General features: G+C 45.8%; 1 protein-coding gene across 6 annotated transcripts in view; it reads right to left on the minus strand.

Moving 5' to 3' along the window:
• Window positions 1-22,335, minus strand: part of WDR59 (WD repeat domain 59) — a 116,652-nt gene that overhangs the window by 62,395 nt on the left and 31,922 nt on the right. For 3 of the 6 annotated variants that reach the window (XM_033219019.1, XM_033219018.1, XM_033219017.1), the window contains exons 3-8: window positions 19,887-20,022; window positions 14,839-14,924; window positions 12,487-12,567; window positions 10,808-10,845; window positions 5,031-5,119; window positions 329-445 (exon numbers count right to left, since the gene is read on the minus strand). In XM_033219019.1, the coding sequence (XP_033074910.1) occupies window positions 329-445; window positions 5,031-5,119; window positions 10,808-10,845; window positions 12,487-12,567; window positions 14,839-14,924; window positions 19,887-20,022 (547 nt within the window). Of the gene's footprint in view, window positions 1-328; window positions 446-2,001; window positions 2,053-5,030; window positions 5,120-10,807; window positions 10,846-12,486; window positions 12,568-14,838; window positions 14,925-19,886; window positions 20,023-22,335 lie in introns of those variants that run through there. The other 3 variants (XM_033219022.1, XM_033219021.1, XM_033219020.1) reach the window with 2 other exon arrangements.

Raw genomic sequence — 22,335 nt, forward strand, 5'->3', positions numbered from 1 at the left:
TACTTTTATCTCTGACTTCCTTTCACAAAGGGAAAGACGAAAACCTTCTGAACAAATTCTAAGAGACATATCAGAGGAGATGCTGTGGCATGTCACTCTGCCATCGTAATGCAGCGTGGTTACGTTGAACAGCACCATGTTGGGTCTCGCTCTGTTGCATTTCGCTGGTCAACATAACCAAATTTATGTGTTCAATTGCCCAAGAAGCACATGCACCGTGAAATACATACTATGCTAAGACACTATAGCTTTCCTCCCAAGGTGGAATCGTACATCCCTGATGCCACCCAAACACTGCTCCTCCAACTTCCCCATGGGCGCCACTGACCTTCACAGAATTGTCTTGACTGGAGGTAGCAAGAATATGCTCGCTGTCTGGGTGCCAGTCCAGGCCATGGATTTTGGAGAGGTGGGCGGCTAAATATTCCACTGCTGTATTGGGTTTCTGCAACAGATCAGCACCGAATGTTATCAATTTAGAAAGAACTCATTGAGTGTCTACCACATAAAAGTCTGCCAGGTAGTGAGTGAGGATGCAAAAATACTACCAGATACTGTTTCTACCCTACACAGACTTTGTTTTGGTTAAGCCAAACAAAACACCATCACCAAAAGACTTATCCAACTCTCCTTCACATGCTCTGGAAATGCGCCTGTGAGCCTCATTTCTTCCCACTTCAATGGAGGATACAAGGTAGTGGGTACTTTCCCCCGTTTTTTGTTTTATGAGACGAAGTCTTGCTCTGTGTGCAGTGGCACGATCACGGCTCACTGCAGCCTCAACTTACTGGGCTCAAGCAGTCCTCCCGCCTCAGCCCTCCAAATAGCTAGGACTACAGGTACATGCCACCTTGCCTGGCTAATTTTTTTGCATTTTTTGTAGAGATAGGGTTTTGCATGTTGTCCAGGCTGGTTTTGAACTCCTGGGCTCAAGCGACCCACCTGTTTTGGCCGCCCAAAGTCCTGGGATTACAGGCACGATCCACTGTGCCCAGCCTCACACTTTCAATAGCGCAATCTGACAATTCCCACTTGCCTTCCCCATGATCACCCAAGAAGAGGGACTGAGACATCCAAATGAACCCAGCTTCAACAAAAGGGTAAAACCACCATCTTAAAGTGATGGAGTGCTAAGATTCCGAAGGAGAATGAATGTACATCACAAAAGAAAACAATACATGATTAATAAGCATAGAAAATAAACAGGCCGGGGGCGGTGGCTCACGCCTGTAATCCCGGCACCTTGGGAGGCCAAGGCGGGTGGATCACCTGAGGTCAAGAGTTCGTGACCAGCCTGGCCAACATGGTGAAGCTGGTCTTGAACTCCTGGCCTTAAGCAATCTTCTTGCCATGGCCTCCCAAAGTGCTGGGATTACAGGTTTGAGCCACTTTTCCCAGCCCAAAACTTTTCCTATCTTAAGGGAATAATACAAACTCACAAAAAGCTTTAGATATAAAAGAAGTTCATCTTGATGTTATCTGAAACACTAGAAAACCAGAAAAAACCTAAATGATCAACAAATGGGAAATAATGACGCTGAATCAATATCCTACAGCTACGTGACACCATATAATTATACAATATGATGCAGCCACTGAAAGCTATACTTAGAGCTTACAGTACGAGGATAATGCATCTGTTGTAATGTTAAATGAAAAAAAAGTGTACACAACTACATACACAGTATGACAAACTATGTTAAAAAAAAAAAAAGCATAAAACAGAAAACACCAAAATGTTAGCATTTGTCTCTGGGTAGTAGGATTATGAATGATTTTTATTTTTTCATTTATATTTTCTACAAAGAGCTTGTATTACTTCTATAATTAGCATTATAGAGGTTAAGAGTGCAATCTCTAGGCTGGGTGCCGTGGCTCACACCTGTAATCCCAAGGTTTTGGGAAGCCAAAGCAGGAGGATCACTTGAGACCAGAAGTCAAGACCAGCCTGGGCAACACAGTAAGATTACCATCTATACAAAAAAATTTTGTTTTAATTACCTCATCATGGTGGTGCATGCCCGCAGTCCCAGCTACTCAGGTGGGAGGATCACTTCAGGGCAGGAGTTTGAGGCTGCAGTGAGCTATGATTGTACAACTGCACTCTGACCTGGGAGACAGAGGGAGACTCTGTCTCAAAAACAAAAAGAGTGCAGTCTCTAGCACCAGCCTGCCTGGGTTCAAATTTTGGCAGCAAATTGTGCTTTGGTTTACGCATCTGTAGAACAGGGATAACTATAGCACATAATGGCCGGGCGCAGTGGCTCACGCCTGTAATTCCAGCACTTTGGGAGGCGGAGACGGGTGGATCACCTGTGGCCAGGAGTCGAGACCAGCCTGACCAACACGGTGAAACCCTGTCTCTACTAAAAATACAAAAATTAGCCAGATTTGGTGGTGGGCACCTGTAATCCCAGCTACTCAGGAGGCTGAGGCAAGAGAACTGCTTGAACCTGGGAGGTAGAGATTGCAGTGAGCCAAGATCACGCCACTGTACTCCAGCCTGGGCAACAGAGTGAGACTCTGTCTCAAAAAAAAAAAAAAAAAACCTTTACTTTAAAGGCTAATTATAAAGAGACATTAATCAATAAATGTAAAGCTCTTAAAATAATGCTTATGTACAATAAATGCTCAGTAAACGTTAATATGTTAGTCATATATGAGTTTGGGTTAAAATTCACTGTCAGCGCTGACACTTTGAAGTTTGTAATGCTTGTTGCAATCAGTGCTGCTTTGACACTACAAAGCTCCAGAGAAGTGAAAATATAATCAACAAGTTCTACAACTCACCTGAGCAGAAGTCCTAAGTATCATTATTTTTAGTTTGTTTATTTATTTATTTATTTATTTATTTATTATTTATTTATTTATTTTTGAGACAGAGGCTCACTCTGTCACCCAGGTTGGAGTGCAGTTGCATGATCGTGGCTCACTGCAACCTCCGCCTCCTGGGTTCAAGCGATTCTCCTGCCTCAGCCTCCGAGTAGCTGGGACTACAGGCGTGCAGCACCACCCCTAGCTAATCTTTGTATTTTTAGTAGAGATGGGGTTTCACCATGTTGGCCAGAAATGGTCACGATCTCTTGACCTCATGATCCACCCGACTAGGCCTCCCAAAGTGCTGGGATTACAGGTGTGAGCCACCGCCCCTGGCCCTAAGTATCATTATTAATTAAAAAAAAGAAAAAAAGCTAAAACCCTTTCAATAAAATAGATAAAAAGATTTGCTGAGGGAAATTAGTATTATCAGTTACCTCCTTTCTAATCAGGAGACTAGAAAATGCTGTTCTAGTGACAAACTGAATAAAACCAATCACTAATTAAAGAAATAAAGAAGGCCAGGAGCAGTGGCTCATGTCCGTAATCCCAGTACTTTGGGAGGCTGAGGTGGGAGGATCGCTTGACCCCAGGAGTTCAAGACCAGCCTGGGCAACATAGGGAGACCTTGTCTCTACAAAAAAATATTTTAAAAAATTGGCTGGGTGTGATGGCAGGTACTTGTAGTCCCAGTTATTCAGGAGGCTGAGGCAGGAGAATAGCTTGAGCCCAAGAGGTCGAGGCTGTAATGAGCTATAGTCACACCACTACACTCCGGCCTGTGTGACAGAGTGAGGCTCCATCTCAAAAAAAAAAAAAAAAGAGAAAAAGGGAAAAAATGGCCATACAGGAACAGAAGACAAAAACTAACATGTAGAAGATGCGGCTGGGCGCAGTGGCTCACGCCTGTAATTCCAACACTTTGGGAGGCTGAGGCAGGCAGATCACTTGAGGTCAGGAGTTCAAGACCATCCTGGCCAACATGGTCAAACTCCATCTGTACTAAAAATACAAAAATTACCTGGGTGTGGTGGTACACGCCTACAGTCCCAGCTACTCGGGATGCTGAGGCAGGAGAATCACTTGAACCCAGGAGGCAGAGGTTGCAGTGAGCGAAGGTCCCCACTGCACTCCAGCCCGGGCAACAGAGCCAGACTCCGTCTCAAGAAAAAATAAAAAAAGAATATGCACCCGCCCAACCTCTACGAAATCACCTTCTCACCTAAGAGCTACCTAAGGCAGAGGGCTTCTGCCACATAAGGCTTCCCCAGCATGCCTGGAGCCTGATGCAGCAGACAGGATCTGCCACGCCTCATCTCTGCTCCACTTTCCACTTCTCTTCCAAATGTATGAAGGGAAGGGAGCAGTCGGAAGATAAGATGGTGGAGTCATCCCTGAACAAGCCATCCCCACAATGCCTGAGCATCTCTAGCCCCAGGTTTCACAGGCAGTGAGCAGGATTTACATCCAGGTCTCATGGCAGTGATGGCTCTGTTCATTATTACTCAACAGTCTGGCAGTCAATATGGGGGAGGCCTTTTCCCTGTGCCATGACCCTCACTGAAGCCAACACAACCAACTTCAGCAGACTTTCCATTACAGTCACAACCAAGGACCCGGTGCTATTTCCATCCCTAGATGTCCCATGGGCTGCTGCAGTGACAACGTATGATCGATATGCAGGCTACTTTGAGGCTGATGGGACATCTAGGCTTGTAAGGGGAAATTTAAGCATCATGAGTGCCCTGCCTCGCTCATCGTTACTGGAAGTATTCAGGATGGCAGGCATCCGAGAACAAATACATTTCACTTTGCAAGCACGGGCAGGGATGAGACACCTGCTGACAATTCTAGAATAGTGTCTGGGCTCCACGGCTTAACCCCAGTGATACACACACTGTTAGTGTCTTTATTTTGGAGGAAACTGAGGTTAAGAGAAGTGACAGTGGCTGGCTTACCTGGTGTCATAATTAGGAGGTGGCAAAATGGGGCTGATTTCTCAACCACTGTTGCTAATGTCTCACTTCCCTAGCTTCCTTCAACATTGGACTGAGACGCAAATATCATCTGGTACTACAAGCTTAAAATGAGCATTTACCATGCTGCCCAGGGTTCCCCGGACTCTCAAGACGAGCCCCGGCATTCAGAAAGTCATCTTCACACCCTCTGGGAGGGATCAAAGACCAACAAGGGGGAAAAAAGAGATTACTCACCCTCTTATCCCATATCCGCACATCACCGTCATGGCTGGTGGCAAGGCAGTTAGCATTTTTTTTATTCCATTTGACCTGGGAGGCACCCGCTGCAAAGAAAAATCAGGGAAGAAAGCTGCTGCCCTCGGTGCCTTCGGAAGCAGAGCAGAGCACAGCCAGGGGAGCTGGATAATGAGTTCTGGATGAATAAGCCCAGAACCCTTCCAGTTTCTATGACTACACCAACTCCACTATTCCAGATAAAATGAAGCCCAAAAATAAATGAATTAACACATGGAACAGGATCATAGTCACCTAATTGAGGAAATCATCTCAGGGGAAAAAATCCACAGGTTACTCTGAGCAGAATCAGCAGGAAGATGTAGTTTCTTACAGAGCAGTAGTTGAGCATGGCACTGCTGGCTGGTAATTGACTTGTCACACAACCTGACCATTTCTCATCCCCAAATGACACCCGCTCGCACTCCTAATCAGAACGGCCTCAGCTCTTATGCCTGCCCCTTCTTCTTTTCTTAATTGTTCAGCAATAGTCTTAGAAAAACACAGCCTTAGCTGAAGATCAACTACAGAATAAGCCCCAGTGGTGACCAGTTCTGCCCCAAGGGTTCCATGCCCCCGGCACCCATCTCCCCATCAGCTGTGTCAGCCATGGCCAGTGGCACCACATTGATAAGGGAAAGGGAACACCCTCGGCAGTGTGTGACCTCAGTCCTTTTCCCTCTCCGCCAGTACAGAGTGTCATTGACACATCAGTGACAAAAGGGCCACTTAAGACAGGAGACACAATGTGAGATGCCAGAAAGAGCTGAGACATGGAAAACTGGGACAGAGTGGCACTTCTAGCTGACTCCTAAAAAATAAATCATTAATCAAGAACCAAACCAGAACCAAAGTGACAGCACTGCTTCCTGCCTCCTCCTGCCCTTGCTCACAGCACACATGACATTACTGCCGTGACACTGGTCCCTCTGCCTGGTGTTTATTACTGGAGAAACCCATAGTAGATCCACAGCTTTGGAGAGCTACTAGATCCAAAAAGTGTAGGACAGAGCAATGACTCAGAACCTAACAGGACATAGAGCATTAGGCCCAGAACTTGGTCCTATCCAAGGATATGCTGTGTTGGTTTTGATGAGGCTATTTGTCTTTCCTGTTCTTTCTTGAGACATAGGGTATCTTAAGTCATCTAAAAACAAATGGAGACCAGTGAAAATGAAGCAAGGAACAGTGTCAGGAGGTGGTTTCTTAGCAAGGAAGGATATCAGCTGGAGGAGAAAGTGCCTGAGAAGAACTTGCTCTACCTCCTCTTGACAGAGTTACTTAAGAGTCCAAGAGAACACACCTTTCTCAGTGGAAAGCCATCAGAACTGGAGGGCTCACAAAGGACTCTGGGAAGCCCCCCAGTGCAATCTGCTTTATCGAGATCACGTATACCAGGGGCTGGGCGCAGTGGCTCACGCCTGTAATCCCAGCACTTTGGAAGGCCGAAGCGGGTGGATCACCTGAGGTCAGGAGTTCGCGACCAGCCTGGCAAACATGGCGAAACCGTGTCTCTACTAAAAATAAAAAAATTAGCCAGGTGTGCTGGCATACACCTGTAATCCCAGCTACTTGGGAGACCAAGGCAGGAGAATCACTTAAACCCATGAGGGAGAGATTGCAGTGAGCCAAGATTGCACCACTGCACTCCGGCCTGGGCAACAGAGCAAGACTCTGTCTCAAAAAAAAAAAAAAAATCATTACACCAGGGTCAGATGGACGTCCCAGGTTATGAAAGCTCTCAGACACAGAGAACACTCTGGAATACTTACAACGTGACCCCCATCCCAAAGGGCATGAATAATGTGACCCCTTAGAGATGGGGACCATGGGCTCTGGGGAGCAGGCAGTACCTGAGGCTGCACCACTCGGGGGATGTTAGGTCCAGCAGCTTATCAAGGTCCACAAGCCTCTCACTTGCCTCTTTTCCCCTACGGTAGCTCTGCCACCACTGAGAAACCCACTGAGTACAAAGGAAAGAAGTCTCCTACTTCCATTTTTTTAGAAAGATCTATAACAGAAAAAAAAGCAATGAGAACAAGCAGGCTAAAAAAAGAACCACTTTCAGCTGGGCGCGGCAGCTCATGCCATAATCCCAGCACTTTGGGAGGCCGAGGCAGGTGGGCCATGAGGTCAGGAGCTGGAGACCAGCCTGGCCCATATGGTGAAACTCCGTCTCTACTAAAAATAGAAAAATTAGCTGGGTGTGGTGGCCCATGCCTGTAGTCCCAGCTGCTTGGGAGGTTGAGGCAAGAGAATTGCTTGAACCCAGGAGGTAGAGGTTGCGGTGAGCCAAGATCGCATCACTGCACTACAGCCTGGACAACAGAGCAAGACTCCATCTCAAAAAAAAAAGAGCCACTTTCCTTTTTAGGGTTTCCCTAAAACCAATCTAACTCAGAAATCTATAAATGAGGCCGGGCGCAGTGGCTCACGCCTGTAACCCCAGCAGTTTGGGAGGCTGAGACGGGCGCGTCACGTGGTCAGGAGATCGAAACCATACTGGCTAACGTGGTGAAATCCCGTCTCTACGAAAAATACAAAAAATTAGCCGGGTGTGGTGGCGGGCGCCTGTAGTCACAGCTACTCAGGAGGCTGAGGCAGGAGAATGGCGAGAACCTGGGAGAGAGAGCTTGCAGTGAGCCGAGATTGCACCACTGCACTCCAGACTAGGAGACAGAGCAAGGTTCTATCTCAAAAAAAAAAAAAAAAGGCCAGGCGCGGTGGCTCAAGCCTGTAATCCCAGCACTTTGGGAGGCCGAGACGGGTGGATCACAAGGTTAGGAGATCGAGACCATCCTGGCTAACACGGTGAAACCCCGTCTCTACTAAAAAATACAAAAAACTAGCCGGGCGTGGTGGTGGGCGCCTGTAGTCCCAGCTGCTCAGGAGGCTGAGGCAGGAGAATGGCGTAAACCCGGGTGGTGGAGCTTGCAGTGAGCCGAGATCCGGCCACTGCACTCCAGCCTGGGCGACAGAGCGAGACTCCGTCTCAAAAAAAAAAAAAAAAGAAACCTATAAATGTAAGTAACAAAGTCAGGAGAACATGATTGAGGCATCTGTAGACCATCTGTATTTCTACTCAGTTACACGCCCACTCTGGCCAGTCTATGTCTCAGATCATAAGTATCTAAAGCAGGTGGGGGGCAGGGGGTAGAGCAGTAGAACTGTTAAGCACTTAGCACAGAAGCACAGGTATTTGATTCATATATCCATGCAACAAATGCTTAGTCCCCCTTATCCACAGTTCTACCTTCTGCAGTGTCAGTCACCCCCGGTACAGTACAAGGAGATCTTCTGAGAGAGAGAGAGACAGACCACATTCACATAACCTTTACTGTGGTACAGTGTTATAACTGTTCTATTTTATTATTATTAGTTGTTGTTGTTAATCACTTACTGTGCCTTATTTATAAATTAAACCTTATCCAAGTTATGTATGTACAGAAAAAAACACAGTATATTTGGTTCAGTATTATCTGTGGTTTCAGGCATCCAGTGGGGGTCTTGGACTGTGTCCCCTGAGAATGGTGGGGGGGGATTACTGTATTACTATGTTAAGTATCTCCTTGGATCAGTCACAAATGCCTGTAGTGCACAAATACATACACTAGTCTACAGAACTGAATAAGAAAGAAATGGTTTCTGCCTGGGCGCGGTGGCTCGTGCCTATAATCCCAACACTTTAGGAGGCCGAGGCAGGCAGATCACTTGAGGTCAGGAGTTCGAGACCAGCCTGGCCAACATGGTAAAACCCTGTCTCTACCAAAAATACAAAAATTAGCTGGGTGTGGTGGTACGTGCCTGTAATCCCAGCTACTCAGGAGGCTGAGGTGGGAGAAATGCTTGAACAACAGAGGTGGAGGTTGCAGTGAGCTAAGATTCCGCCACTGCACTCCAACCTGAGTGACAGAGTGAGGATCTGTCTCAAAAAAGAAAGAAAAAAAAAAAAAGAAAGAAAAGAAAAGATCTTTCTAACTTCACAAATCATATCACCCAGCTGCTAATACAATCATGATGCTACAGGACTTTACATAAAAAGGCGTGGGGGTACAGAACGAAAAAGAACCACGCACAGTAACCATTTCAGAGCAAACACCAAATGCGTGTTCCAATGCACCAAGGAGAGGCAAAGGGACAGAATTTAAGAGACAGATAATACATGCTTTTATAAAGGATGCCAAAATATTGACAATTTAGCTTTATCTCTGTGGAATAAGTTATACCAGTTCTATTCCACATTCTACTCTCAGGAAGTGCTGGGAATATTCCCTAGTAGCCCCAGCTGAGAATTCCAGAAAAGGTCAGTTCCAACTAAGCAATGAAAACAGGTAGATCAGAATGTAACTACAAAGACTTGGTTCATCCATGTTAAACTTAACACCATGGGCCAGGCACGGTGGCTCAAGCCTGTAATCCCAGCACTTTGGGAGGCCAAGGCAGGTGGATCACCTGAGGTCAGGAGTTCGAGACCAGCCTGACCAACGTGGAGAAACTCCATCTTTATTAAAAACACAAAATTAGCTGGGCATGGTGGCACATGCCTGTAATCCCGCCATTGCACTCTAGCCTGGGCAACAAGAGCAAAATTCTGTCTCAAAAAAACAAAAACAAAAACAAAAAACACCATGCAGATACAATCAGTGTAATCTAATTGTGGAGAAACCACAGGATGAACCACTTTCTTTTCCACTACAGGAAAAGAAAAACACAAATCCAAAGAGGAGGAGAGAGACTTAAAAAGATGAGAAATATGTCAACCACTTACAAGTATGGACTTTATGTAGATTCTTATTCAAACCATTTTTCAAACAATTTGTAAATAAAAAGGAGAGAGAGACTATTGGGGAAATCTGAATGCTGCTTAGATACTTGATGATATTAAAGAGTTACTGTTAATATTTTTAGATATTTTTAAGTATGGTACTGGGATTCTTCTTTTGTAAAAATATACACTGAAACACTTGTTGAAGAAATGTTATGATACCTAGCTTCAGAATAATCACAAGGGGGCCAGGCATGGTGGCTCACACCCGTAATCCCAGCACTTTGGGAGGCCGAGGCAGGAAGATCACTTGAGGTTAGGAGTTCAAGACCAGCCTGGCCAATATAGTGAAACCTGTCTCTACTAAAAATACAAAAATCACCCGGGTGTGGTGGCAGGCGCCTGTAATCCCAGTTGTTTGGGAGGCTGAAGCAGCAGAATTGCTTGAACCTGGGAAGCAGAGGCTGCAGTGAGCCGAGGTTGCACTACTGCACTTCAGCCTGGGCAATGAGAGTGAGACTCTGTCTCAGAAAAGAAAAAAAAATCACAAGGGGAATGAAGGTGGAGGTGAAATAGTGGGTGGAGGAAAAGATGAAATAAAATTGGATGTATGATGACAAGTGTTGAAGCTGACGATGAACACAGGCAGTTCATTTTCTTCTCCCTATTTTTACAGAATGTTTGAAATTTTCCACCACAAAAAGGTTAAAACAAATCAACTTGGCTCTTGTCCTTGGACTCTGAAATGAGGTCCTGCTCCACACCCAACAGTCCTAACTGTGGCTTCTGGAAGCAGCCTAAAGTGAGCCTCTTGCAACAACATGGAACTCACCATTCCACTCGGCCATGGCACAGCCCAGGGAGAGGCAGAGAGGAAGATGGAAAGGAATAGGAAGGAACAGGAAAGAACTGGAAGGAAGAAAATGAAGACAAACTGAGGTGCACGGGCGAGGTGGGAGAAGCATACACTCACCAACAGCAGATAGTGCAACAGTAGGTTTCCTTGTGTCTCTGAAATATGAAAATAAAAAATCAAATCCCCAATTTATATGCCACCACCCACCTGGTATTTTTCACCCTTTGTACACAATTCTTCGCTTTCCTTTCAGCCGGAACTTGGAGTAGGTAGATCCGCTGTGAGGGCCTTAAAAAGACGTATAAAGAGAGACCTGCTGGCCAGGCGCAGTGGCTCATGCCAGCACTTCGGGAGGCTGAGGTGGGTGCATCACCTGAGGTCAGAGTTCAAAACCAGCCTGACCAACATGGTGACACCCTGTCTCTACTAAAAATACAAAAATTAGCCAAGTGTGGCAGGCACCTAAAATCCCAGCTACTCGGGAGGCCGAAGCAGAATTGTTTGAACCAGGGAGGCAGAGGTTGCAGTGAGCCAAGATCGCACCATTGCACTCCAGCCAGGAGGATAAGAGCAAAACTCTGTCTAAAAAAAAAAAAAAGAAAAGAAAAGAAAAGGAAAGAAAGAGAAAGGGAGGTAGGAAGGAAGGAAGGAAGGAAGGAAGGAAGGAAGGAAGGAGGAAGGAAGGAAGGAAGGAAGGAAGGAAGGAAGGAAGGAAAGAAGGAAGGAAGGAAGGAAGGGAAAAAAGCAAGAAAACAAACTACAGGCCATGTACAATGGCTCATACCTGTAATCCCAACACTTTGGGAGACCAAGGTGGAAGGACTGCTTGAGGCCAGGAGTTTGAGATCAGCCTGACAACACAGCAAGACTCTGTCTCTACAATAAGAACTAAAAAATAAAAATTAGGCCAGGCGCGGTGGCTCATGCCTGTAATCCCAGCACTTTGGGAGGCTGAGGCAGGTGGATCACGAGGTCAGGAGATTGAGACCATCCTGGCTAACACAGTGAAACCCCGTCTCTACTAAAAACACACAAAAAAATTAGCCGGGCATGGTGGCGGGTACCTGTAGCCCAGCTACTTGGGAAGCTGAGGCAGGAGAATGGTGTGAACCCGGGAGGCAGAGCTGGCAGTGAGCCAAGATCGCGCCACTGCACTCCAGCCTGGGCGACAGAGCGAGACTCCATCTCAAAATAAATAAATAAATAAATAAATATTGGCTGGGCATGGTGGCAAGTGCCTGTGGTCCCAGGTACTCAAGAGGCTGAATTGAGAGGATCACTTGAGCCCAGGGTTTCAAGACTGTACTGAGCTGAGATGACACTACAGCGCTCCAGCCTGGGTGACAGAGTAAGACCATGTCTCAAAAAAAAAAAAAAAGGAAAGAAAGAAGAAAGGAAAGAAAGAGAGGAAGGAAGGAAAGACAGGAGGGAAGGGGGTAAGGATGAAAATGAGGGAGGGAAGGAGGGAGGGAGGAAGGGAAGGAAGAAGGGAGGGAGGGTGGGATGGAAGGAAGAAGGGAGGGAGGGTGGGATGGAAGGAAGGAAGGAAGGAAGGAAGGAAGGAAGGAAGGAAGGAAGTCTAACTAAGGAGAGTTCTCCTTAAGGTCTTACCTAGAGAGGTCCTAGCTCTCTTCTCAATTCCCCTACAACTGTATCTTTCACTCCCAAATAATATATTTGCACTCAAATCTTTGCCTCGAGGTATTGAGGGGAAACCAAACTAAGACACTTGATCTCTGAAACAAAGGTCCCAAATCACCCCCAACCAAGTGGTTATGCCTCCTAATTGTTCTTACTTGATATCCCAAATGTAGATGTAGGTGTCCACAGAGCTGGTAACCAGGAGGTCAGGCTCAAACACTGCCCAGTCCAAGTCGCTGGGACACAAAGAATAAACAGAACAAAGAAAAGAAAAATATTTCAGAGTCCAGGTCCGAAGCACTAGCACATCAAGTCTCCAGTGGCTTCAGAATGTCATTGTTAATGGGCTTCTTAATGTGGTTTAGGCTGAGAATCTCCAAAGTTCCTTGGTAATGAACATGAGTTTGGAAGGAAACTGTCAGGTCCTTCGCCCGGTAGTTGCCAGCTATACTACCATCTGCTCCCAGAAAAGAAATGGAGTGCTTCAACTTAAAACATTCTCTCAGGGCTGAGTGTGGTGGCTCACAACTGTAATCCCAGCACTTTGGGAGTCCAAGGTGGGCTATCACTTGAGGTCAGGAGTTCAAGACCAGCCTGGCCAATATGGTGAAACCCCGTCTCTACTAATAATACAAAAATTAGCCAGGCATGGTGGTGCACACCTGTAATCCCAGCTACTCAGGAGGCTGAGGCAGGAGAATCTTTAGAACCTGGGAGGCAGATGTTGCAATGAGCCGAAATTGCACCACTGTACTCCAGCCTGGGTAACAAGAGTGAAACTCCATTTCAAAACACACAAACAAAAAACCTTTCTCTCTCTAATAAACAGACAAAACAAAGGAAAAACACACAAAGTAATCTTTGCATTATCATTTTCTAAATCAAATTCCACCACAGGTACCTTGGGTAAACTCAACATCCTTAAGCAGCAGCAAACCATCACACTGCCATGCAGCACCCAGAGACGGCCAGAGGCCTGTGGTGTTCCCTACCCGTGCTCTGCTTCCTAGACAGGCAGCGAATCCACAGAACATTCCACCTGACCCAGGTGTCTCACCTTTCCCAGCATTTCCAGGTCAGCTTAGCCCAGAAACAGTGACCCAGGGAAAGAGTGGACCAAGGAAGACTCAAAACCAACTGGAAGCCTTGACTGGGAGGCGGCTGTGCCCTTGGGTAATGAACTGTGATGCAGGAGCTCTGTTACCACTGTCACCAGAGAGAGAGCCAAGGGCCACTCTGACATCTCCATGTCCTCCCAGGCACCACTGACCATGAACTGGGGGATTCTGCTGCATAATCCCTCCCTTCCTATGACAAAAATCAGCTCTAGGCCAGGCACGGTGGTTCACACCTGTAATTCCAACACTTTGGGAGGCCAAGGCAGGTGGGTCACTTCAGGTCAGGAGTTCAAGACTAGCCTAGCCAACGTGGTAAAACTCTGTCTCTACTAAAAAAAAAATACAAAAATTAGCCAGGCGTGGTGGAGCACACCTGTAATCCCAGCTACTCAGAAGGCTGAGGCAAGAGAATCGCTTGAACCCAGGAAGCAGTGGTTGCAGTGAGCCAAGATCGCACCATTGCACTCCAGCCTGGGCGACAGAGTAAGACTTCGTCTCAAAAAAAAAAAAGGCCGGGCACGGTGGCTCAAGCCTGTAATCCCAGCACTTTGGGAGGCCAAGACAGGCGGATCATGAGGTCAGGAGATTGAGACCATCCTAGCTAACACGGTGAAACCCTGTCTCTACTAAAAAATACAAAAAACTCGCCGGGCAAGGTGGTGGGCGCCTGTAGTCCCAGCTACTCGGGAGGCTGAGGCAGGAGAATGGCGTAAACCCGGGAAGTGGAGATTGCAGTGAGATGAGATCCAGCCACTGCACTCCAGCCTGGGCGACAGAGGGAGACTCCTCCTCAAAAAAAAAAAGAAAAAGAAAAAAAAGGCAGGGCGCGGTGGCTCACGCCTGTAATCCCAGCACTTTGGGAGGCCGAGGCGGGCGGATCACAAGGTCAGGAGATCGAGACCACGGTGAAACCCCGTCTCTACTAAAAATACAAAAATTTAGCCGGGCGCAGTTGCAGGCACTGTAGTCCCAGCTACTTGGGAGGCTGAGGCAGGAGAATGGCGGGAACCCGGGAGGCGGAGCTTGCAGTGAGCCGAGATCGCGCCACTGCACTCCAGCCAGGGGGACAGAGCAAGACTCCGTCTCAAAAAAAAAAAAAAAGAAAAAAGAAAAATCAGCTCTAAACCTTTACCCTGAACTGGACTCTATCTGTCCGGGATGTGGTCTGGGATGGGGGTCAACAGCTACGTGATGGTGCTTTCTAAATGCCAGCTGTTCCTCACTGTGTTCTTCACCATCATCTTAGTGAATGCTAACAACCCACTGACCACCCAGGGCCTGTGTAACACAGACGGTCAAGCCATGCAAGGAGGATGGCATCATCATTTCGTTCCCAGGGGACTGTGACAAAGCAAGACAGCCAAGGAGCTGCAGAGGACTGGTGCCTACCTGATGACACGAGTGTGGCCTTGTAAGGTTGTGCCAACTTCCCCACTGCCGTCTTTCCACTTGTAAAGGTCCACCCGTTGGTTGCTCTGAAAAGAAGGGAAAGAAGGTGGCAGGCAAGTACGTTGGTATATATGCTCTTGCCCCAATCAGCTTAAGGCAGAGAAGAGGAAGCCAGGGATCTCACGCATGGCAGAGATCCTTCAGGCTGAACTTTTCTTTGAAGAGCCATCAGGAATAAGTACAATTAACATTAGCTTGAGCTAACTTCAGCTCAGTATGTAGGTCTGTGAATCTCAAAATGGAAAGGCAGGACTATCTTAAGAGACACATCTTGAACAGTCACAGCTGAACTGAAGGTGCAGAAACACTTCTGCACATGAGCTTCATGGGCCAGGAAAATGTCCCGGCCACTAAAGGAACCTCCTTCCTCTGAAGGTCACACTCGTCTCCCCAGCTGCTGGTACACTGGATGTCTCCAGCTCACCCTTCCATGATCAAATGATCCAGAGTCCACCTACCACAGGTTGTTTTGTTTGTTTGTTTGTTTTGTTTTTTTTCTTGAGATGGGATCTATATTGCCCACACTTTTCTAGAACTCCTGGGCTCAAACAATCCCCTTGCCTCAGAGTCCAGGATAGCTGGAATAAGGTGTGAGGAGTGAAGACTGCGCCATCACAACTGGGTCCTATGACACTTTAAAAACAGAGGTGCATAAGAGAGAAAAAAGAGGCTGGGCGTGGTGGCTCATGCCTGTAATCCCAGCACTTTAAGAGGCTGAGGCAGGAGGACTGCTTGAGCCCAGGAATTCAAGACCAGTCTGGGCAACATAGCCAAATCACATCTCTACAAAAAAAATTAAAAATTAGCCAGTCATGGTGGTGCATGCCTGTGGTCTTAGCTACTTGAGAGGCTGAGGTGGGAGGATCACTTGAGCCTGGGAGGTTGAGGCTACAGTAAGCTGTGATTATGCCACTGTACTCCAGCCTGGGTGACACAGCAAGACCCCATCTCAAAAAAAAAAGAAAAGAAAGAAAGAAAAGAAGAAAGACCATCAAAAGGGTGTCCTAGAAGGCAAACTTATTTAACACTCCTTGAAATATGCCTGTATTTAATTTCGTAAAGGGTTAAGCAGAAAGTGACAGGGAAAATGGACCAGAAGAAACCACAGCTACAATAGAAAAATAACTTCCACCAAAGTACATTTCACTTAAATATATAACAAAACAGCAAAGGTTCCCTACATACCATGAGTTTATGAAACACACTGAAAGTGATAAAGATTACTAATAGGCTGAGAACAATGGCAGGCCACTTAATAATTTTTGAAATGATATATATGTAATAGACTGATTGTCATTTTAGCTCAGAAACAGACAGATGTATAAAATTCTGAGATTTTTATCCTGAAATACCACTTTCCAAATTGAAAAAGGTAAGATTCTTGTGAAAAGGTTAGGATTCAAAATAGCTTCCAATGGGAACAGGAATGAAAAGAAAAGTCCCCTTGTCTTCTGATAATATTCCCTGCCGTTTCTGGAGGGAATATTTCTGCTAGTGCCAGTGCACCTTAACGCATCTGGCCTCTGTCCTCCCCCAGCATACGCCACAGTGGGTATCATCACCCACATTATAGATGAGGCAAGCAAGGCTCAGAAAATTGTGGGGCCTCTCAAGATAAAAGACAGGATGTTAAAACTAGGACTTGACCTCAGATTTCCCTAACTAAAGCTTTCTCAAAAGGTTTTCTTCCAGCCAGGGGCAGTGGCTCACGCCTGTAATCCCAGCACTTTGGAAAGCTGAGGCAGGCGGATCACTTGAGGTCAGGAGTTAGAGCCCAGCCTGGCCAACATGGTGAAAGCCCATCTTTATTTAAAAATACAAAAATTGGCCGGGCGCGGTGGCTCAAGCCTGTAATTCCAGCACTTTGGGAGGCCGAGACAGGTGGATCACGAGGTCAGGAGATTGAGGCCATCCTGGCTAACCCGGTGAAACCCCGTCTCTACTAAAAATACAAAAAAAAAAAAAACTAGCCGGGCGAGGTGGCGGGCGCCTGCACTCCCAGCTACTCGGGAGGCTGAGGCAGGAGAATGGCGTAAACCCCGGAGGTGGAGCTTGCAGTGAGCTGAGATCCGGCCACTGCACTCCAGCCTGGGCGACAAAGCAAGACTCCGTCTCAACAACAACAACAACAAAATAAATAAATAAATAAATAATACAAAAATTAGCCAGGTGTGGAGGCACGTGCCTATAGTCCCAGCTACTTGGGAGGCTGAGGCACGAGAATTCTTTGAACCTGGGAGTCGGAGGCTGCAATGAACGGAGATGGCGCCACTGCACTCCAGCCTGGGCAACAGAGCGAGATTCTGTCTCCAAAAAAAAAAAAGGTGCTTTCCAACCAAGAACAAAAGAAAAAAACAGATAAACTTCATTAAAATTAAAGCTTTTGTGCATCAAAGAACACTGTCAAGAATGTAAAAAGACAACCAACAAAAGGGGAGAAAACATTTGCAAATCATATATCTGATGAAGGTTTAATATCCAGAATATATAAAGAACTCCTACAATTCAACAGCAAAAATGCAAACAACCTAATTTAAAAAAGGGCAGAGGCCTTGAATAGACATTTCTCAAAAAATAATGACATATGCGTGGCCAATAAGATACTCAACATCCTTAGTCACTGGGGAAATGTAAATTAAAACCACAAGAAGGCCGGGTGCAGTGGCACACGCCTGTAATCCCAGCATTTTGGGAAGCCGAGGTAGGTAGATCACCTGAGGTCGGGAATTTGAGACCAGCCTGACCAACATGGAGAAACCCTGTCTCTACTAAAAATACAAAATTAGCCAGGCATGGTGCTATATGCCTGTAATCCCAGCTACTTGGGAGGCTGAGGCAGGAGAATCACTTGAACCCGGGAGGTGGAGGTTATGGTGAGCCAAGATCGTACCACTGCACTCCAGCCTGGGCAACAAAAGTGAAACTCCAGCTCAAAACAAACAAACAAACATAGTAAAGTACCACTTCACACCTTCACATCCACTAGGATGGCTACAATTTTTTTAAAATACAAAAAATAAATTTTGGAGAAGATGTGGAAAAATTGGAACTCTGTGCATTGCTGATGGGAGTTTAAAAGGTTTAGCAACTGTGAAACTAGTTTGGTGGTTCCCTCCAAAAGTTCAACACAGAATTACCATATGACTCTGCAATTCCACTCTGAGGTTTATACCCAAAAGAAGTGAAAACAAGTACATCCACACATATGTTCATGCCAGCTCTAGTCAATAGCCAGTCAAATGTCCTCTGATGGATGGACAGATAGATAAACAATTACACAATGGAATATTATTCACTCATAAAAAGGAATGAAGTTCTGATACCTGCTATAACATGGATGAACTTCAAAACATTATGCTAAGTAAAAGAAGACACAAAAGGCCACTTATTTTGTGATCTCATGTCTATGAAAGATCCAGAATAGATCAATCCATTGAGACAGAGCACAGACTGGTGGTTGCCATGAGTTGCAAGGGAGGAAAAAATGGGGAGAAACTGCTTAATGAGTAAAGGGTTTTACCCTGGAGGGACAGAAATGCTTGGGAATTGGATAGAGGTGGTGATTATACAACACTGTGAATGCAGTGAAGGATATTGAATTGTTCACTTTAAAATGATTAATTGCGAAAGAACAAATTTTAAAAAGGCTGTCTTTGTTAGCACTCCCGAACAAATGCAGTGTTAATCCACTGACTACAACTACTGAGGCGTCAGTCTAAACTAAAGGTTCCCAATCAGAGGTTATTTTGCTTCCCAGAGGACATCTGACAGTGTCTGGAGACATTTTTGATTGTTATAACAAAGGGAGGGGAGGATACTACTGAGATCTAGTAGGTAGGGCCAGGGATGCTGCTGAACTTCCTACAATGCACAGGACAGCCCCCACCGCAAAGAGTGACCTAACAAGCCCGTAGTGCTAAGGTTAAAAAATCCTGGACTAGATGATCAGGGGCTGAGGGTGAGAGGGGAATAAGGGTCCTGAGGTATAAACCAACTAAAACAGCTCCTTCTATCACCCAGGAGACAGGCTGAGAGTAGAAAGGCAAGAAGACTATCCCTTTCTCTTTCAGAATAGCCCTGAAAATCAGCGCAACCTCAGACATCCACAGTTAAAGGCAGATCCTATTTTGGAAACAGCTTGGGAAGGGCGGCTTTCTGTTCCTTCTCTAGCTGACAAAGTTGCTCTTCTTTCTTTGCTCAGATGCTTTCCTTCCGCAGACTGCCTTTCCTGACAAGAACAGGCTGAGACAGGCTGTACAGTGGTCCTGCCCCTGGTGAATCAGGATTCCTTTAAATACTCTCCTGCCAGCCCAGTGCAAAAAGAGCAAAAAGTTTAGATCTCTCATTATTCTAGAACACAATGTGACACAGAATCTGGAGAAAGATGCCAGAGAGGTTCTAGTCCAGAATCCTTTTGTATAAAGAAAAGATTTTTGTATTAGAAAACCTAACAAAACTTATACATGTTTTCCCAAGAAAAAAAAGTCATATATAAACAGGCACATAAAATTTGATGGGGTTAATGAAATCTAATGATTCCCCACCAAGGAAGAATCCTTTCCTTTGAACGGAAGGGTAGGGGAAGTCTTCTGATCCCTCTGAAAGCAATGAAGGTCAACTCCACAGCAGCTCCCCAGTTACCCTCCTTAGAATGTCTTTCAAAGTCATCTGCCATTTGGCCGCTGGCTAGTTACATTGCTGCTGATGAAACAGGTTCTCACCACTCACAGAAATGGATGCATCTGCCTGTTTCCTTTTCAAAATCTGGATTCAGTCCCTAGAAATACAAGGCCTGACACCGATGGGACCAGCGAGCATTCCCACATATATTTAATCTGTAACTTGCCTCTGTCTTTCTTTCAGAACCATCCAAACCTCTTTTCCAACTGAGCAATGAACTGCACTCTCTTCTCTACACAGGACATAGATCTGCCAGCCCCAGACGACACATTTAACAGCATTCTCCTGTATTCCTTAAATAAGCTCACCGAAGCTGCAAAATAGTGTGCAAAGCTGTCATGAGGATTCCACTGCACAGCTCCAATGTCCCATTTGCTCTGGCGAGAGATCTTTCGGTGACCTTCGAAAGGGGCATCCAGATTGACGATGTACAAGAATCTGCGGCTAGAGACCAACATCAACATTATAATAGTATAAAAGCCCGACATCATTAGCATTAAGATAGAAAAGCACAATTGGAATTGCATACAATTTGCAAGCAGTGCTCCAAAAAACCCAAACACATATGGCATTTATTTACTCTGAAAGACAAAGAAGTGACAAGAGTAACTCAAGATGGCTGTCACACAAAGGGAAGAAGTGTCCCTGTGACAGTCCTACCTCCAGAGATGGCCTTCCCTACCACATCCATCCATGAGAGTCTGGCCTCCTCCCTTGGATTCATCTCCAACTCTCCCAGCCTTTCCTAATTCCTCAGCTAGGGTTAATTACTAAATTAGTTAACTCCACATTACTCCCATTGCATAGTTTGCATTTTGACCCGCAGCATTTATCTTGTAGCAGGACTACTAATTTAAGGCTTTTGTCCCGAGTCAACTAAGTATTCAAAGAATGAACCATGTCTCAAATATCTTTTTTTTTTTTTTTTTTTTTTTTGAGACAGAGTCTCATTCTGTCACCCAGGCTGGAGTACAGTGGTACAATCTCGGCTCACTGCAACCTCCACTTTCCAAGTTCAAGCGATTCTCCTGCCTCACCTAGCTAATTTTTGTATTTTGTGTAGAGACGGACTTTCACCATGTTGGCCAGGCTGATCTCGAACTTCTGACCTCAGGTGATCCACCCGCCTCAGCCTCCCAAAGTGCTGGGATTACAAGCATGAGCCACCGTGCCCGGCCGTCTTGAATATCTTTGTATGCTTCACATCACTAGGCACAGTGCTCTGCACTCAACAAATGTGAGTTACATTAAACATATCACTTATTATTAAGCCAAAATCCTGTAGAAGCAGAAAATCTCAAAATTCCCCGTACTACTCGCTGGTCAAGAAAACTAAACTAAATCTATCAGGAGGGTTAACAATAACAACAAAAAGGAATAACAATTAAAATAACATATGAAGTGCCAGTAATGTTCAAGGTGCCAATCAACACAAAGGTTCTGAAAACGGGGAGATCCTGCATTCACCTATTTTCTTTTTAAGTAAAAATATCCTTGGTGTGTGAATCAACATCTCTGCAGCCATCAGCTATTGATTCTTTGCTAGAGACCACTCCAAGCCCCTGGAGTTCAATGAGAATAGGCAAGCTCAAAAATGAAGAAAAAGATTAATCATCTCTGCTCAGAAGAGCCAGGAAATGGCATACAAAACTCTAGGTGGTAGCAGAAACTCTGAGTAGAGATGTTGGAGGGAGAAGAAGAAAAGTCAGGGGAATACACAATATCACAGAATTTCCAGGACTTCTAAGAAAGTGCAGAACAAAGATCACATCGAATCTCTGGCCTCCTCCAAAGGAATCACCTGATCCTGCAATGGCTGGCTGGCATCGTCCCATCAGAACAAGAGGACAAGCCTAGTAATCATACATGTGTATCAATGTGTGTATCAATAGCGGGGTGCAGAGACCTTAAGGGCAAATGTACAAAGGCAGAAAGTGTGCACTTCAGGGTGAACACGCCTGATGGAACATAGGTGTTTATCTTCATTTTCCCCAGTGCTCCACTACAATAAGAGTAAAGAAAGACAAAAAACCTCCAAAGACAAAGAAAATGAGACAGGAAATGAAAAGTAAGTGGACAAACGGTAATCGATCTAAAGAAAGCTAAATAGGTCGGGCATGGTGACTCACAACTGTATTCCCAGCACTTTGAGAGGCCAAGGTGGGTGGATCGCTTCAGGTCAGAAGTTGGAGACCAGCCTGGCCAACATGGTGAAACCCCGTCTCTACTAAAAATACTAAAAATTTAGCTAGACATGGTGGCAGGCACCTGTAATCCCAGCTACTCAGGAGGTTGAGGCAGGAGAATTGCTTGAACTTGGGAAGCAGAGGTTGCAGTGAGCTGAGATCACGCCACTGCACTCCAGCCTGGGCAATCGGTTGAGACTCTATCTTGGGAAAAAAAAAAAAAAAAAAAAGCTAAATAGAGCCAAAGTGCGTGAAGAGAGAAGAGAGTGCGAAGCAAGCTGCTTCCCCCCAACTGGAGGCTTTAGTCTCAAGACAAGGGCAAGGGGTGGGGCTAGAAGACAACAAGCAGAACAAAAGTAGGAGAGCTGTTTGAAAGGGCACTAAGGAGGCCGGGCACAGTGGCTCATGCCTGTAATCCCAGCACTGTGGGAGGCCAAGGCGGGTGGATCACCTGAGGTCGGGAGTTCGAGACCAGCCCGATCAACATGGAAAAACCCCTGGCTAATAAAAAATTAGCCAAGCATGGCGGTGCATGCCTGTAATCCCAGCTACTTGGGAGATTGAGGCAGGA

The sequence above is a fragment of the Trachypithecus francoisi genome, unplaced genomic scaffold (assembly GCF_009764315.1).
Source record: "Trachypithecus francoisi isolate TF-2019V2 unplaced genomic scaffold, Tfra_2.0 Lachesis_group10, whole genome shotgun sequence".
NCBI lineage: Eukaryota > Metazoa > Chordata > Mammalia > Primates > Cercopithecidae > Trachypithecus > Trachypithecus francoisi.